We start from the raw sequence: 18,962 nt of genomic DNA on the forward strand, positions 1-18,962 counted from the left end.
GCAGCTCAGCCCAGATGGGTGAGCCTGGAGCAGGGGAGGGGCCTGCTGGGTCAGAGCTGCACGTGCGGGTCCCTGCCAGTACTGTGCGTGTGCACAGACTTCCATGCACACCCCACCATACCCTCAAAACCTGCCCTATACCCACACCCTCCCCCACTCACAATCACAGACCCCACAAACACCACACCCCCCACCTGCCCCCACACAAAGCCCTGCACCTCTGGGGGGAAGCCACCACTCACTGCTACATGCATGTACCCCACTACATGCACTCCTCCACACCCCTGCAATATGCAGGAGTAAGATTTTATTTTGACCTATTATAGAGGTGATTCCATATACACAGCACAAACACACAAATCAGGACAAAAATATATTTTTAAATAAAATTAAAATATGTTATTATGGATATTTGATGTTTAGTATATAATTTGTTTGGATTTTTTCTTTTTGGGTTCCAAGATGGCAAACCGCCTTCCCAAAAGGACTACTTCTGGGGGCAAAGGGGAGGGGGTTACCATGGCAAAGCTCAGCGGTTAGACAGGCAGGACTTCCAGTCCCAAGATGCTGACCAGGGGCAGGGCAATCATCAAGGGGCGGGGCCACAGGCCCTCAACAGCTCACCATAACTCTTTAAGTGGCTTTCTAGCCAAAATAATTGTCCGCCCCCGTACTAGCGTCTGTCTTCCTTAGCTGAGAGCTGGGTCATTCCAGCCCTCTCCTAGAAAACACTGCTGTCCCCCAAATTTAAGCCATTCACAAAAATACACAGCAACTGCTTCTGTAAGATCATCGTGTTCTATGTTACAATTGTTTTTAAAAGTGCTCATATGAGTAATTAAAGGAATTTTATCTAATTATACATTCAACACTTGTTAGGACAACTTCAGATGCAACTCTTTAGATCATCTGATTTACTTCTGTGTCTTAAAACCAACAGCCGCTGCTCATTTTAGTGAGGAATCAAAAACCTGTTTCCTCCCTTGCTTAAACAAAGTTTACTTCATACCCTGTCCTCAGATATAAAACAATGGCTTCAAGATATTTAAGACATCTAGAACAAACTCCAAATAAAACAGGTTTCTTTGCAGAAAGGATAAAAAGGGGGGGGGGAGGGGGAGGAGAGGGGGGAACCAGAGAGAAAAATTGGCAATTAAAACACAGATATTAATTACAGACATTTCAAGCCAATCAACTCACATTCTGAACTAACTTAATCTACTAATCCTCATTAGGCCCAGTGTTTCAAACAAACTAATCACAGGATAATTTAGGAAGTAAAATTTAAGATATAAATAATGGAGTAACTGCATCCTTTGGAAAATGTCAGCTGTCTAACAGATGTAAATAGGTTTTTTTCTTTTTTAAAAAGGAAGGCCTTTATTTTGTATTTAATATAGAGAAAAGCAGATTGTCCATTAACTGTTTTCAAACTTGTTATGTATATTGATCATTATCACCACCAGTCCTGTACTTCAGGCAAGGAGTTCTCATGCAGAAGAACATTATTCACTTGTAGGAGAAGAAATTCTTAAATTGTACAAATGAAATGGCAAACTTGCTTTTTAAAAAAAAAAAAATCACCCTAACTGATCAATCCATGAAGCAACTTCAGAGATTATATATCATAAAATATGTATCTTGCTGTTTGGAACTAAAATCCACATACGAAACTGTGTGAAAAAAAGTAATTCAAATTGTGAGAGTGTGGGAATAAGAGAAATTATAACCTATAGTATTCTTCTGTCCCCCTGCCTTGCTGGAAGGGGCAAGCGCCTTCCTGCTGCCACTCTGCCCTGCTGCAGTCTCACTGCTTTCCTGGGATCAGCATTTTCCAACCTGTGGCTTCTGACCCTCTGAAATCTTCTTGCAACCCACATTTGGGTTGTGACCCACAGGTTGAAAAACACTGTCTTATAGAATAGTTGACTAGTTTAACACCATTCCACTACAGAAAAGTAAGTTTCTAGTAGATAATTAATAATTTTAATTCTAATTTATGCTAAAAACTGGTGACAAAACAATATATTCATTATCGTCTATTTACCTGAATCTAAGATGACTCTGAATTTAGAATAGCCCCCAATAATTAGGTCCAATAGAAATACCTGGAAATGTATATATATGTTAATTTTCCATGCATAAAATCTCATTATTGGAGGGTCATCTTACATTCACACCTCCTACCTGGTGCAGCAGGAAAAGCAGTAGCAAGGGTCACGCAGTAGAGGTCGGGAGGCAGGGAAGACTTTGGGGCATGACTCCTGGGCCCTTGCCCCCTGGTTTTTTCCCTACTACCTGCCACTCTCCCCAACCCCCCATGCCTGCCCTGTCTTAATCTCACAGTATCTGACCCCTCACTACCCATCCTGCAGGCTTTGTCCTGCCCCTCTGCACAATTTACTCTTCCTTCAGCAGTCTCTGTCTCCTCTGCAGCCTGGGGCATGGAGCAATGCATTTGCTCTGGGCCCTTAGCTGCTGCTGCTACTACAGTACCAGAGCAAACACTTGCGCCATGCCCTGGGCTGCAGTAGGGACAGAGCCCGCTAGCACGGGAGTAAGGTTGAGCAACAGGGGGCAGGGGGAGAGGACGAGGACAGGCAGGAGGCTGCAGGGTTGGGGGATATAGGGGAGGAGGGGCAGCAGGGGACCAGAGCCTCTGGTGAGGAACAGCACCTACAGCTGCAACTGCAACTCTGGCTACAACTCATAACTGCTGCCCTGTGTTCCCCTCCCCACAACTGCCTTGTACTTTATTCCAAGATATAAGGGACACCCTCCCACCCCACACTAAGTGGAGGGAAAATTATTTTCTCAGAATTAAGTAAATATGGTATATACCAATATATTTTGAAGAAAACCTTAATATTCCTGAAAACTTCCACTTATGAATGTCCTACATATGAGATTAAGTCTCAACTGTGTAACTTAATTCAAGCTGCCCACAATGTGGTTATAATTAGGTTAGCATCAGCCTTCAGCCCACAGCCTAGTAGTTGTAGGGTTGAAAGGACTAGAGATTAGATTCAAAGTAGGAAGAGAATGCTGGACACATCAATGTCTCTCTTAAGACCATACTATAACAACTGATATGGCACATTATACTGACAGATCATGGCAGAGGATTTAGTAACTAAACGAAAGTTCTGGAAGTTTTCCTGCATTTTCTAGCAGTGCAACACACAAATCTAGGTATCTAGGAAAATTCTAAGATATTAACATCTCTAGGGCCTCCTCTACATGTTACAGGTACTGTACAATTACCTGATTAACTACTCAATTACCTAAGACCAGCTACACGTGCAGAGTACCTACCACATGATACAAAGCTCCAATAAGTTATGGAGTCAGACCTCAAACCTGTGTATTAATTTATAGCTGGTTATTATTGAGCTTTAATTTGCACATGTAGCAGGATCTCCCTTGAGGCTGGGGCCCTGTCAGCTGACTGGGCTCTCAGCCGCAAGGGTGAAACATGCAGAGTGTGAAACCCCAGGGCTGGAGGATTATGGCACTTGTGATCACCGAGGCTGTGGATGCTTTAAACTGGGGACCACACACAGCACCAAGACTAAGAGCCCCATCAGGCATGGGACTCTGTCCCGGTTGCACATGGCCCCTGCAGCTGGAAGCCCCCTTTGAGGGGGTGCCCAGACATGAGAACCTGCTTCTTGCCAGTGCAGACTACTTGCCGCTACACCAGCAACAAGGCGTAATGGGATCTAATGCACAATCCCACAATCATGTCTTGTGCCATGCACCTGTGCTACAGGGAAGTGAAGATTTAAACTTCTAAGTAATAAGAATGTTCCAGACAAAGGAGACTGGGCACTTCTGCACAGCTGGCAGAAGTGGCAAGGCCTGCAATGGTGAAGGTAAGAAGAAGGCTTTCATCAGGTTTCCCAAATTAGATGTAGGTAATAGTGCACTGTTACAGGAGTAAAGATGTGAATATTAAAACATACCACCATGTAGCACCCTTCATAAAACTAATGGATCACAAACTATTTTCTTACCTAATACTGATACACTGATGAATGCGACAGAAGGTCTCAAATATAAAAAGGCGAGCATTTTCAATGAAGTCCTCGAGGCAAGCCACTAAGAAAAAGTCATTCACGAGGACCTGTAACAAGAGTGAAAAAGATAAAATAGATTGTTTCCATATTATGCTCACGCTTTTTTAAAAGACTGCCTGTAACTAAATTGGCATTTTTGCAGCAATTTCTGTAATATTTTAAAACACACCTTAAGTGTTATACATTAATAAGAAGATAAAGTTTTCAGAGGATCATTTGCTAAAACCTGATTATCCTGTCATAGCATGAGTGCAATTTTTACCAGTCAGATCCATTAATGGTCAGATTGGTGCAACAGTTTTTAAGATTCTACTGCATTCTTAAAAGATTCTATTAAATGCTGTTTGGTGTCTTAAGATCCTACTTCCTTTCAAAAGGAATAAAAATCCTATTTCCTTTCTCTCTCATTGCAACTTTTATACTTATACATGTGCGATTTGAGACAAAGTGAAAAGTACAACGGGCTTAACAATTCAGTTAACATGGAAACCAGAACAGATTTCAGCTCACTCTTCCAAAGCTCCATTAGCCCTTATGGTATCAGGAGTAAATTCATCAGTGCATAGATCAACATTTCTTTCTTCACTGAGTTGGAACAATATTTACATATTCCCAGCAGTATTATGATAATAAGTTAAAATAGAAGTCATAGGAATTTTCACTGCTGTTCAAGTTATTAGCAATGTGACATTTGAAACGTTAATTAAAAAGTACAGTGTTTCAAGTATTATCACAGCTGGTCTGCATTGATAACTAGGCAATAAATTTAATTTTGCAGCTAAATACTAAAATCACTAATATTAAAACTAACTTAGAATGAGAACAGCTTGTTCCAGAACCTGAACTTATAATTCTAACAGGGAAATTACTGAAACACTATAGTGTAAATGATGTTATATTCCATAACCCCTGATAATTCATTACAAGATCTCTGGCTTACTAATCATTGCTTCTGTTCTATCTATAGATATAATTATATCAGATATCTTTAAGAATTACTCTTGGCAGCAACATAGTACAGAAATCTTTTCACACTGGGATCTGCATAAATAGCTTATATTACAAACAAAATATTAAAATAAAATTGTTGTCCATATTAAACTAATGGAAAAGCAAAGACAACTATGAATAGCAAAGATGTATACCATATTTTTTCACATACCCCACATCTTCAAATAAGATATGCTCCTTGTTTCAGGAAGGCAGAATGAAGAAAGATTTTTCCAGAGTTGTTGCTGAAAACTGACCACATGCTGTGACTACACAGGGGCAGAGACTATGCTTCAGTTCACTTGCTGTTGCTTGGTCAATCAGGCAAAAGCCAGAGCTTTAATCTTACAGGAGCTTTTGGCTGCTCAAGCAAAAGCTACTGCCAATTTGGCAGCAGCTGCGAGAGGGTTAAATCTTTAGCTCAGACACTGAAGTGAACTCAACTCCCTGCTGCATGTTGGGCAGGAGAAGCACAATCCCAAGCAGCCAGCGTCCCCCTGCTTCCACTCCGGCACAGAATAAGCTTCCCTGCTTACGACATACACCCAAGTTTTGGAGGGCTAATTTTAATGCAAGTAAATAAAACACTTCGGTTTCAGTAACTAGACCACATGGCACAAATACCAAATGCAATTAACTTCATATCTCATTGGAGAGTTGCAAGCCAAGGCAGCAAGATTGGTGTCTGAGAATTTTTTTTGTCCAATCCCCAAAAATCAAACAACCTGCCAGGCATGTCTCTGATGACAGGTTGCTTAAATTCTGGGGATGGGGCACAAAATTCCTCAGACCCCACTTGCACAACTGCCCTAACGTCTGCCAGCAGCCTCTGATAAGAATAACTAAATGCCTGCTTAGAGATTTGAATCTGGGCTTTTCATCTACACACGCACAAGCTTCTGATCAGAAGACCAACATCCAAATCAGGTCTCAGTTGTGCACTTCTGGTTCTAGGGCAAGGGTGGGCAAAATGCAGCCCTTGGGCCAGATGAAGCCCACCAGACCATTCTATCTGGCCTCCGGTGCCCCTAAAAAAATTAGAAAATTAATATTTATCCGCCCCTGGCTGCCTGTCATACTGCGCTCAATGGCTTGTCAAAACTCAATAATTGTCCACCCCTGTTCTAGGGGTTCACACCATCTAAGCCAGAGTTTCCCAAATTTTGGGCAAGCTTAGAAGGAAGTGAGGGAAGGAAATGAGCAGTAATGACCAAAGTGGCCAACTTTACTACAGTAAGGCATAGGTCCACAAGGTTTGAGAAATGCTGATCTGTTCCCATTCCCATAGCAGTAAAACCTTGCTTAGAACATTGTAACTAGTGTTAAACAGCTCTGCTAACACTGCTCACAAAGACAATCCATACTTAAAACACAAAATTATATCTGGTCAGTTAATTCCACACAGCAATCTCTGCTATACCAAAGCGTGTTAAGTTCTCTCACATAAAGCCTCTCCAGCACAGATAAGGCTTGAGAGCTGTTGTTTAGCTATACTCTGATCTTCCTCCACACGCCACAACTGTCTGCTCCACACGCCTATCAGTCCCTTCTGATGTTCTTCTTTGGTGTGAGAAAACTGACACTAATTTGTTTAGACAGCATGTTCTGTCATGAGCAAAATAATTTCCCCCTGCCTAACTCATTTGGTATCCACCTTTTTTTTTGTATTATTACTATTTATTACTTTTCTTTCACATTATTTGCAGGGAAGAGGAGAAAAGAAAGCCCTCCAAAATTTAAAGGGACTGTGAAAGAGAGACAGCCATCTTTGTTGCTGGCAATTAGCTTGAAAACTGAATATTGCAAACATGTATATTTTTCATGATTTAAATACTTTGGAAAAAATAATTCCACCCTTAGGGCAAGACAGACATTCACACCAGGATTAAAAAAGAGAATGGGGTAGTTGTACTTCTGAAGAAATTAAATGAAAGATTGGTTCCTAAAGTCTTCAGGGGAAATAGAGAGACCATGCCATATGGAAGACTTTACTTGGGTGATATCACTAAACTATGCTTTCCTCCATGGTTCTGACTTAACAGCATAATCAATTCTGATGGGAAGGCCTGGGTGTCATGTTGGGAAGGAAGGAAGGGAAAAAAAATAAAAAAAATCAATGATTAACAACTGAGAATCTCTTTCACTCCATGAAAAAAAATGTTGGAATAAAAACCGTACCAGCAAGTGTTTAAATATGGTTCCAAATCATATCGGAGTTGATATATGTGTAAAAAAAAAATACTAAAGATCAAATCTGTTAAAAGAAACTATGACCATGTTCAGGACACTCATGCTGCCCACAGCTGTAACTTACAAAACTCTAATCTACACAAGTTAATACAAACACCTTACCGATTCACACTCTCTGAGTTTCTTCTGGGCACCATCAAAATCAAAATTAACATATAAGCATTCTACAAACTCTGTAATAGGGTCCCCGTATGTATAGGATTCCTGTGAAGGAAGTAATTTAAAAATATTAGTTTCCTGAAAAAAAAAAAATCTTCAGGAGTACTCTGTAACACTCATAACATCAAGAGACATCACATTTCCCATTTCTTAAAAATAGTACATGTTAACAATTTATTTCCAATTTAAGGTGAAATATCTATGCATCTTTTAAAAATTAACAATTTAAAATATCATTAAACAAACTGAACTCTTAATATTTACACCGAACAGACTAAAATTAAATTTTCTTTTTGCATATGCAGTTAATTAAGCTCAAGCTTTAGTGTTTTAAAATCCATTACAAGCCTCTAGCTATTTTGCTACCATGTGTGACTTGGCTTACTGTTAATAATAATAATAAGACATATAACTATTTACAAATGTCTAAAGTGTGAGGCTTTGTATAGCAGTAAGCCATAAGTTGATTTTGAGGCCAAATCTTTACTATAAAGAAAGACTAAGGAATTCAAACACTGATCAAGACATTTCATTGGAAAGCATGCTCATTCTTTAATTTTGTCCATATCTGTATCTTGAAATAACCATACTAGTGTGAATATTTTCACAAAAAAAACTTAATACAGAGGGGCACTGTCCAGGTGTGTAACTGGTACAAACTTTTAACACATTCTGTTTTATTTTCTGTACTAATGCCTCAATTTAGCCATTAACAGTGTACATTTTTTTGGGTAAAATGGAAATTGAGGAAGAAGGTATAGCTATTCTCCTTTCAAATGAAAAGGAATATATTTCAAGAATGTAAACACAGTCCGCTGAAAGAAGAGCACTGGAAGCAGCAAGTAAAACATGACAAGAATTTTCAGGAAAACACACTGTGAACTGCTCAAAAAAGCAAATTAAATATTGTGTAGTAAGAACAAATTTATAAGAGGAGCTTTACTTGTTACCTGCTGGATAACCTTAACTAAATCCTTCAGTACTTGTCTACGTTTTCGAACATCCTTGTTTGTTATGACTGCAGTAGTCAGGTACCGAAGAATATGTGGGCACATAGTCTGAATTGAATTTAGATACCTGAAGAAAATAAACCACATTTTTATCTTTAAAAAGTTACACCTAAATAGTTAACTTGAGAAGCATATTTCAGATGCAAGCAATAATCTCAGAGGATAACAATAAACAGTTGTCCAGAACTATAATACAGTACCAATTTCTATATATATGTATAAGTTAATTTTAAAGGCTTTTTTCCCTTAAATTACTAAGGTATACCAAAATCGTTTAATTATAAGTTGTTTTCACCAGAGGCTTGTTCAGATTGTTTTAGAACTATTAAAAAGTCTGAAAATCATACAATAAAGACTTCAGTTTCCCAGTGCAAATACCCAGTATAAAACCCATTGATTTAAAGTGTCAATCAGCTCTGTTATGGCTGTGGAGCAGATCACCACAGGTCTGAGTGCTCTGCCATTGTTTTAAGAAAACCTATTCTAAAAATAAAAATGGATATACAGAAACATGCACCTTGGGAGAAAACTCCCAGCCTCTTAGTTCTACCACTCTTTTCTACTCTTAACATGCCTTCACTAATTTGATTTTTCTGAACCCACTTTATTAGTTAACTTTGGGCAAAACAATCCTAATAAAAAACCTACAGATATTGAACTGGATAGCCAAAAACGCACATCTTAATTAAAATCCAATCACTTACAACATTTTTTCATAAGTTTCAATCAATTTGATGCAACAAACTGATCCTCCTGCTTTCAAAGAGTTATGTGATTAAAGACATACATCATCAGTTGTAAATACTGAAAAAGAATGAAGAATTTTGTATTGAGTTTTTCTTCACTTCTGATATGAAGGACCTGAACCAGTTTTGCCTGCAAACAACTAAAAGTTTCCATAGCTCCCCAAATGAGTTTAGCCTTGTGTGATTCGTTTGATTAACTAGATTCAACCAGCGCTCCAAGGAGACAGTGTAACATCATAAGCTTTCAGCCGCCCCCAGGCATTCCAGGCTGCGGCTGTCCTCTCTCCCCTGCTCTCTGCACCTTCACCAGACTACGGCTGTTCCAGTCTGGGGAAGGCACGGGGAGCAGCAGCTGCTCCACTCTTCTCAGTTCCCAGGGGAATGTAACAGCATGGAAAGACTCCCCATGTCTTCCCCAGACTGTGGGCTAGGAAACAGGGGGGACAAAGTCTTTTCCTCTGCCTTGCTCCTGGACTCTGGGAGTGGAGCCTCCCAAGCCCATTTCACCAAATCAAGGGAAGGGGAGGGGAACCGCAGGGCAAAGCTTCCTGTACACTCTTCCACACATGGCCCCGATCGAGGAGCAGGCAGGGAGTGAGAAGCAGCTGCTCCTCTGCTCTGCTCCTGGTCATTGCTGGGGGGGGGCGGGAGGAGGAAAAGCACAGGACTGTTGGATACTGGGGGGGGCCTAGAGACCCCTGTAGCACTATGTGTAATTGTACAGGCATTATACATAGTAGTACAAAATGGAATAATCCCTCTTCGAAAGTACTACTACCACCTTTTTGCATACAACATGCTACTCTCCTCCCTCCTTCAGACCACCCCAAAGTTGGGGTGCAAATAAGTTTCTTCCTATGATAGAAGGGCTCTACTTTGACTCCTGTTCTACAGTGCAACAGCTGAGTTATTACTGATCAGGCAGGAGAGGGCGTCAATTGAGTCAACAAAACCAAACCTGGCATCAATCAGTGCTAGTAGCAACTAGACCTGTGCTAATAGGGAAGTACTTGATTTGGATTTGGATTCAACCAATTTAGAGGGCAGTGACTCAATTTGGATCACTGTCCCGAATCAATTCGACTGAACTGTCTTTGGAAGATTTGGTGCCAATTCAGAGATTCAGCCATAGAGTATAATGAGGAACCACTGAAATACCGTAATTGTCATTTTTTTGGCAGCTTTGGATGAAAACAGCAGTGATAGTAGTCCTTTCTGAGGGCATGAAGCCTGCCAAGTTTTAAGGAAATAGGTGCAGGATTTTCTGGGAAACTGCACCTCAAACTGCTGAAAGCAAAACGTGTGTGTGTATATGTGTTAAGGCACAGCAGGATTAAAGCTGCAGGCATGGTAGCCCCTGCTCCAGCTATGAAGTCTGCTAAGTTTCAAGGAGATAGGTGTAGGGCTTTCTGAGAAAATGTACCTTAAGGTGCTGACAAGCAAAACTCATGATGTGTAATTGTGTGCATGTTAAGGCACAGTGGGATGAAACCAGCAGGGATGGTAGCCTATAACAGCGGGCATTCCTGGTGCTCAGGCAGAAACAGCTCACAAAATACAGAAAGGCTGCAGACAGAGGCTTATGTGCTGTTTCTACGTCCCTCCCGCAGAGCACTGTGATTGGAAGGGGTCTCAGGGAAAGATCTCACTGGTCAGCTATGGATGTCAGTCTGCCTCCCCCTGTCCCCCTCCTTCTCAGTTTCTGTTCCCTTGAAAGACTTCCTTCCAAATCTCCAAATCTTTTTTTGAATCAATTCAGAGGTTTTATTTGGTCTCCCGATTTGATTCAGATTTGGTAATTCGGCCTCTGAATCAGGCCAAATCTTCTCTAAATCGAATGGGCAACTGAAGCTTTGAACACCCCTAACAGCAACCTTGGTCAGCTTCACCAAGGAGCATGATGGCCAAGTACAGACATTACACTTTTACCAGTGTAAGTGATTGTAAGCTCTTCCATACCCGTAACAGAATACACCATCATACAAAACAGGTCTATACCCATAACAGAACCGAAGTTCAACACATAGACTGGTTTTAAAAAATGACAGAACCCAGTCTAAGATTTGAACCCACCCCTCCGTGAACAAAAGGCAAATGTGTGTTTGCTACAAATCTAAACTATGCCACTTACAGAAAACCATGCAACTTGGATCTATTCTACCTTGGGCTTTCTGAATGTCTATACCGAGCCAATGACAATAAACACTACCATACCCACCTTTTAGGTACCCAGCTGCCAGAATGGAATTCACAACCCTGACTCAGGCACCTATGCTCCCTGCACAAGGCATAAGGACATTTGGACATCTAAAATAAAATTCTCAACAGAGCAGGAAAATACCTAAGTTAGGCAATAGGTCACAATGAAGAGAGCAGCATGCCCTAAACTTCACCTCTTTACTGGACTCAGGTGTGTACTTGCAATCCTAACTTAAGTGTGCATGCTTAAGATTCCTAGGCCCAATACCAGTCCTGGATTTAGATGCACATGTTATACTTTTGGGTAGCTCTATTTCTTATTATACTAGTAAAAGATTCATGGGACCAAGAGAAAACTGCAAGAGGAAACAAGACTCTAAGCCAGAGGACTGCGCAAGAGAAAACAGGACCAGGGCACTCATCTGGGAAAGGCCAATACTGGATTCTGGTACCTGATCCTAACGCTGTTTTTATCCAATGACAGTGTAATGTAAAATGCATAAGCAGGAAGGGTGGAATATATCTCCATCTCAGTTTTATATATAGCTTTGTGGTTTAAAGCACTTCCCTGGGATATGGGAGATGTGGGGTTGAACACCCTCAGGCAGAGGAGTATGCACTTCAAGTACTGGACAATTACATTATACATTGACAGAGGTCACCACTTGCACTGCCTGTTTTGTTTGTTTTTAACAAACAAAAGCAGCTTTGTGTTGCACTGAAGTCATTCTCCATACTCCAAATATGCATACCATATCAGGTTCCTCAGGGTGATTAAGCATCAACATCTCCTTTCTAAAATTTTGGAAATGATACCATTCATATGCAAACACTGATGTTAAAACATCCACCCAAAGCCAAAGGAATGAACTTAATGTGTTAAATCCTCATGATGAAAACATTACAGTCTTGTTATTTTGTGTTTCAGAAGATGAAAATGTAGCTTATAAACAGATGTTCAGAAACTGGGGGTTTCCAAGACAGAAACTATTTATTATAAAAAGGCTTTTGATGTGGGGCTGTCATTTCTAAGCAGGATTTTAATTGCACTTTATCAGTCCTTGATAAGGTAGGAGAAAATTAAAGATTAAAAATGTTAATTAACCCCAGACAACATTGTTTTACCATTTGACATACTGAAAAGCTTTAAAATCCTCCTATAATCCAAAGTCCTTCATATAAATAGAGCTAATGCAAAAACCTTCCTAGAAAAAGTACAACCTCATGGAGCTACTGAAGAAGATTAAAAATCCAATTGCATTGCTGACTCAGAAGAGTAATATCCCAAGAATTACGTTACAAATGTATTCTCTTTCATTAGCAACTGCACCTTGTCATTGTGACAACGTTTCCTTTTTAACTGCATCTTGATACTTGATCTACTATTTACTATGTTACATTTAAAATTTTTCAAGAGATGCAAAAAACAAACTATTACTATTTTAAATTCAGAGAGAAATCAGGTAACATAGTATGTGTATATGATGTAACCAATTTGAAGCACAGCGATTCTACATTTTATTCTGCAATGTAATTCTCATTAGCTTACTGTTATCTAATCACATGCAGCTTTCTAACTCAAAAGGTGAATATTCCCATCACCAGGAATTAGCTGAATGTGTCATTGTATCAAGTTAGACTTCACAAATGTGGAAGTTTTATGCAATTCCTTATACTTCTCAACTCTATATTAATTTCTTTTTGAGGGTTGTACAATATGCTGTTTAGGAGTCCCAAGCCTTCTCTGACCTGAGTCCGATACCACGGAACATAAGGTTTTGTTGAGGCATACCTTTTCTCTTTTAGATGGTTTTGGCCATTTGTTGGTCTATTCCAGGGGTTGGCAATGTTTTCAGACAGAGTGCCAAAAATACCTGTAACCCTGACTTGTAAGATGTTGGTGTGCCAGGAGTGGACAGTGAGGGAGCCCAAGAGGCTTGATCCTTGTTGCAGCAGTGCAGCCCTGCCTGACCCCTTTCCTAAGGCCCGGGTGCCAAGCAAAATGCTTTCATGTGCTGTGCTCTGGCACGCATGCCAAGAGTTGCCTACCCAGGGCAAAGGTGTCATGTGGATTTCCAAAAAGCTATTTTTTCATGAATTATTTTATCCTATTCCCCACATACGCCGTTAGCTGTACCCCCATACTATAGAATATGACTCAAGACTCAGCAGCAACACTCACTGCTGTCTGTTGTTTACAAAGTCTGCCCTGTGGCTTAGGGAACAGCTGGAAGGGAATTACATGCATCAGATGAATCTTCCCAAAATGCATCAACAGAAGCTATATGAAGAGGAGTCCTGTTAGTTTTGTATAACTGAATTCATGAGTGGGATCTTTCATCCAAGTTAAAAAAAAAAGTTCACAGAACTAAGCATACTTGATTAAATGCTTAAAAATGTACATAATAACATGTATATTAAAGACTACATTTCTTGTATGTCTACTTTAATAATATATATTGAAATTCAGGATTCTAAATCGCGTGCAACCAACCTCTGCATCAAAACAAAACATGGCCCTCAAGACCCTTAGGTTCTAAGAGCTATACACTGTTTTGAACTGAAAATATCTTCTGGGCTATCCTGAAACTGTTAAATTAGGGTGACTGACATTGGGGAAGGAGCTGAATGTAGGGCAGTACACCCTACAGGGGCTTAGAAAAGGAACTAAGAGCAGGTGCCATAAATTGCCTTCCCTGCTGGCAGTGCACTGCATCAAAAAGGAGGAATAACAGAAAGATTAGTTTGTGTTGCTCCACTGTCATGAAACCAGCTCTCTGGCTCAAAAAGATGGGTACCTACTAGCTTTAAGTAATCCTATACCCACGTCAGCTCAATACAAGCTTAATTCGTTATAAAACAAGTACAACTTACTGTGGTTGATAGAGAAAAAGTTCAATTATGTTGTCTCTGCCTTTGGGGTGGTTAAAGAACACAAACAAAGACCAATGGATGAGCCATGTCCTCTGCTGAAGAGACTGGAGTGGCGAGCTGACAGACTAAAAGGAAGAAATGAAAAAAGGGAATTTTTTAAGTAGTGGGATAAGGTACAATGAAAATATTAAATATCCCTAGCTGTGAAGACCAGTATTCCCCTTTCTTTAGGGACAGTGAAGCTACTTAAGAGTGATGACTACAGAAAAAGCAAACAAATCTCCATGTAGTGATTCAAACAGATAACTTGTAACACTTTCAGACAGAAATGTTATTTTCACATCACAAGCATCCTTTAAAAATCATATGATTATTCAATCCTAATGGTGGAACAATACTATCCAAAATCCAGCTTTGCCCTTATGGAGGTTGAAGGCTGACTGTAGAAAATAGGACTGCAGAAGAAATGTTTAGGGTTTGGGGGCTTTTTAATTGAACTTTCTCTCCAATTCCCAACTATACTTTCAAAAGACAAGAGCATCATTTTAAAACAAGGGCGATTTTAAGCTAGTTGAAAACAATTCCAGTAAAAGTGGCATTGATTTCAGAATCTTTAATAACCTTCCTTAGAATTCACTTATCCTTCTCCTTGTGGCTTAGACTTTGTGCTTGTCCCACACTTCTGAATTTCTTCATTCTCTCTTTTTAAGGGGTTTTTGGATTAGCCTTCTAAACTTCCTTTTGTTTCTCCCTTCTTCCAGAAAGTCACACACTTAAGTTAAGTTACCTTTCTTATAATGGATGGGGTTTGGATATGGCTTAGAGAAAGTTTTAATACTTCCTGGCAAATAATCAGCTAAAAAGCAATATCAGTCAAAGCAAAGTGTGATGTAGTGCATCGGAAGTGTTTTAAAAACTGGCAACACATTTCCCCTTCCCCCCTACTTAACTCTCCCACTTCTCCGTTTAATATAATCAAACTTTTACTCACATTATTATCTATAGTTTCTTTCAATCTTGTGAGATCTTCCATGGCTGCATCCCAATTTTGCATTAGAATTTCAGATGCCAGTTTTCCCCAGAGCGAACTCAAAGCATTTCTATCTGTGGCTGGAACCTGTATTAAATAAAGCAAAGCAAAGCAAAACCAATTACAATAACCACAATAATTTAATATTTTTACTTAGTCACGTATTTTTATAAATTACTTGCTGGCAGCATTTGTATAACAGAACAGGCCATAACCTGGGTTGATCCTAGTTTTTCTAAATAAATAAAATGAACATTTTTTTTTAATAATGAGTTTTTATTTTGTACAAAAGTCAGAAACCAGACTTTCAAGGACTGGAGGTGAAGAAAAAGACAAGGAAACTGGCAAGAGGTCAGTATTAATGAAGACTCTTTAGTAAACACTACAGTGGTACTGGGAAAGTTCACTGGACTTTTGAGTTCATAACATAGTAAACATTGTAAAATTGCCTAAAACTAAGGACTGGCAAAGCTACAAATTATATTAAAAAAAAGCCATCAGTAAAAACACAAAAAACAAACAAAAAACCCCACAATCTACTACTGAAAAAACTGAAATGTCTGATTCCTTTAGCATCAACTCTTTGATGCCATACATGGTATTTGTCCATTCTTAACAGGTAATACTTATAGAAAAGATCTGCAAAGATCACTAGTCACTGGAGTCATGTTCCACAAGTGAAAACATTCAGAAAGAGTCTCTCAAAGTAGTAATCTAAATTCTTTCAGATAACTACATGCGGCAAAGGAACATTTCCTACTAAATTAGGCAGGGTGCCCCAATTACATCCAAACTTCCTTAAAATCTTTTTTTTCCAGAGCAGTTCTCCAAGTCTGTTTCAAGTAAGGGTATTTCTGGGGTCAATCAGCTTTAGTTTATACAACAATGAACTACACTAGGTCATTCAGAGTGTCAAATTCTAATCTCAGATCATAGTTACAATGGTTCTTTCATAGCTTATGTTTCATTAACCATCACTTCAAAAATGTATCTTCTCCCACCAGAAGGGGAAACAAATCTTTCATCAAGCCATCTGAAAAACAGTGTTTTTATTAAAATAGATTCCAAAACGAATTTATAAGAGCTAAGTTGACATACTTTGTTACACAAGAAAGCTTGAGTTTTCATACAACCTAAGCTTTAAGTTTATGAAGTTTAAACTAACTCTTATGAAACGCATAGCAGTTGATTTGACAGCAGCCCATGAAACATGAGTACCATCCAAAAAAAGATGTATTTGAAAATTATCATTTTTGTGTATATCTGATAGCTTAAGCAATATAAATAAAATTAAAATGAATAACAGCCCATCTCCTTCTCCTATCAAAAACTACTCCCAAACTGAAATACATTCCCCTAAGCTTTCAGTCTTATTTAGATGAATGATCGCATTGTAGTCGTGAACATCTATTTGCCTTGGATCCCATTCCATTTCTTATTATAGGCAATTGAAAGAATGTCCAATTGACTCATTCAATAGCACTGTCCAAAGGTTGATTAAAATTTTAAAATATTATTGCAGTGAAATACAAGTTAACAAAAAGAATCCAAATCCAGAAAACACAATTATTTGAACATATTTTGACAAAGCCTTTCCTATACTCAAGGAAAGCATGTAATGCTATTGAAACAACACATGTTCCAAATACCAATGAAAAAAGCTTTTTGCTGCTAAGGTTCATGTGCACTACTTTGGCTCAAATCCATGTCATTACAGTTGGCTCTTCATAGTAACCTGCTTTCAGCGATGGATATGCTAGAACAGTTTCAATATCTGGATTTTCCAGCAGTTACCTTAAGTTTCCATTTGTTAGCAAAATGGCACATTCACTCACTGACCAACAACAATAAATTTACTGTGCTGAGACTCTAACAAGACATTAAATCTTCATTCTCAAAATTCACTCCCAGCATTAGCAAATGATATGAATAACCAACTCTTTTCATGTAGTTGTAATGATACCATGGCTCTAGTTCTACAATCCTCATTTAAGCTGTTTACATTTCCAAAGTAGATGACTTTTACTCTTCTAAATCCTTCGTAATATTCAAGGACAGACAGATAGAGTTCTGATAAGAAGCTGTAAGATCAGCATTAGCACTGATTACCTTTAATTTACCTGTATGCCATTCACCATTTTTTCTTTTTTGCACAGATCTAAAATTCCAATTCCTGTCAACTACAATATTTTATACTATCTTTCTTTTTTATACTTATTGTAGAAACAGGAATACTTGATATAATTAAAGCAACAATACATTTACAAATTAAAAAACAACCTAACTTTTTCATGCTAATACTTTAGAACAGCAAAATTATAAATTAAAAACAGTTTACCCAAATGTAAAGGTCATAGTAAGATGCAAAGGACAGTCTGGGTTCTGATATTACTGGCACACAATAGGTTCTGAAGTATTTCTATTTTACTTTTCCTTTCTTGAAGTTAGTCATTTATTTATTTGTTGGTATCTATCCAAATCACACCAGAATTGCGCTGTGCAGTGGCTCCTTTAATTTTGCTCTTTTCGGCATGTGCCACCCCTCCTCTTTCACTGATTGATCAAGGGCTCCCAGGGGCCTTGCCACTCACTCCTGATTGGCCAGGAGGCAAAAAAAGCATTAAAAAACCCAATCAGCAGCAAGTGATGGGGAACTGGTGGTGCCCTTTGGTCAATCAGCAATGGGAGGCAAAACGGTGGCATATTTAAAACTGTGGTTTTTGCCTCCTTACCAATCAGGAGCAAGTGGCAGGGCCACCTGGGCCCTTCCACCAATCAGCAGCAGGGGAGGGAGAGAGGGGGACATGACAAAAAGAGCAAGATTAAAAGAGCTGCTTTGCAACACACTTCTGACATGATTTAGTTAGATCTCTATTTATACACACATCTCATACAGCAGAGTTCTTATAAACAGCAATACTCCACCCAATTTTAAAAAAAGGAACAGTTAGACAATATAAAATAACTGGCCTGTACAGGTCAGGCTACACACCGCTAGATTTTGTCATTATATGGCATCAATGAAGGGAAAATTAACTGCGACTAATTTTGAGATCCTTCGTTTATAGAACAATTTAATTTCCATACATCCAGGTGAACAGAAGTTTAGTAACTGCCATGAATAAACATTTTACAACAGTTTTCATGACAAACATTAATTGTCTAGTGATTTTTTTTGTATTTTCATATTGAATAATTCTTACATAGCTCAATTTTTTAAAAATAAAGATCCTATTTTTACAAATAAAGATTTATTATTGGTAAATACATACCCCAAATATCTGACAGAAAAAATGACTTACCAAAACCCGAAAAAAATAGAGATATTCTGCAGCTCCTGAATAGTTCCCACATTCATACTGGAACTTTGCATATCTGTAGAGTGTGTCTAGGTACTCCTGTCTAAACTGAAAAGAAAAATAAAGTACTCACTGCATAATGAAGTACTATGATAATTCACTACATTTCATAAGACTGTTATTTTTCAGTAGGTGGTAAAGTGATGTTTAACAGCAGACAAAACAAATTGCCTGTGAAGAGTTTTTTAGAATTTTTGAATGATAGATTTTATGAGGGATCAATATAAAACGTGAGACAATTATTTCATTCTTTAATCATTCTCCTG

The 18,962-nt window shown here is 38.8% G+C and overlaps 1 protein-coding gene across 1 annotated transcript in view; it reads right to left on the minus strand.

The window, feature by feature from the left end:
- The window catches only part of EIF3E (eukaryotic translation initiation factor 3 subunit E), a 51,158-nt gene that overhangs the window by 11,209 nt on the left and 20,987 nt on the right, over nt 1–18,962 (minus strand). The window contains exons 5-10 of the mRNA XM_090040507.1: nt 18,640–18,744; nt 15,299–15,424; nt 14,308–14,432; nt 8,429–8,555; nt 7,422–7,523; nt 4,017–4,126 (exon numbers count right to left, since the gene is read on the minus strand). Of these exons, the coding sequence (XP_089896633.1) occupies nt 4,017–4,126; nt 7,422–7,523; nt 8,429–8,555; nt 14,308–14,432; nt 15,299–15,424; nt 18,640–18,744 (695 nt within the window). The remainder of the gene's footprint in view (nt 1–4,016; nt 4,127–7,421; nt 7,524–8,428; nt 8,556–14,307; nt 14,433–15,298; nt 15,425–18,639; nt 18,745–18,962) is intronic.

Source organism: Crocodylus siamensis, chromosome 3, assembly GCF_052110815.1.
Source record: "Crocodylus siamensis isolate JL-2025a chromosome 3, ASM5211081v1, whole genome shotgun sequence".
In the NCBI taxonomy this organism is placed as follows: domain Eukaryota; kingdom Metazoa; phylum Chordata; order Crocodylia; family Crocodylidae; genus Crocodylus; species Crocodylus siamensis.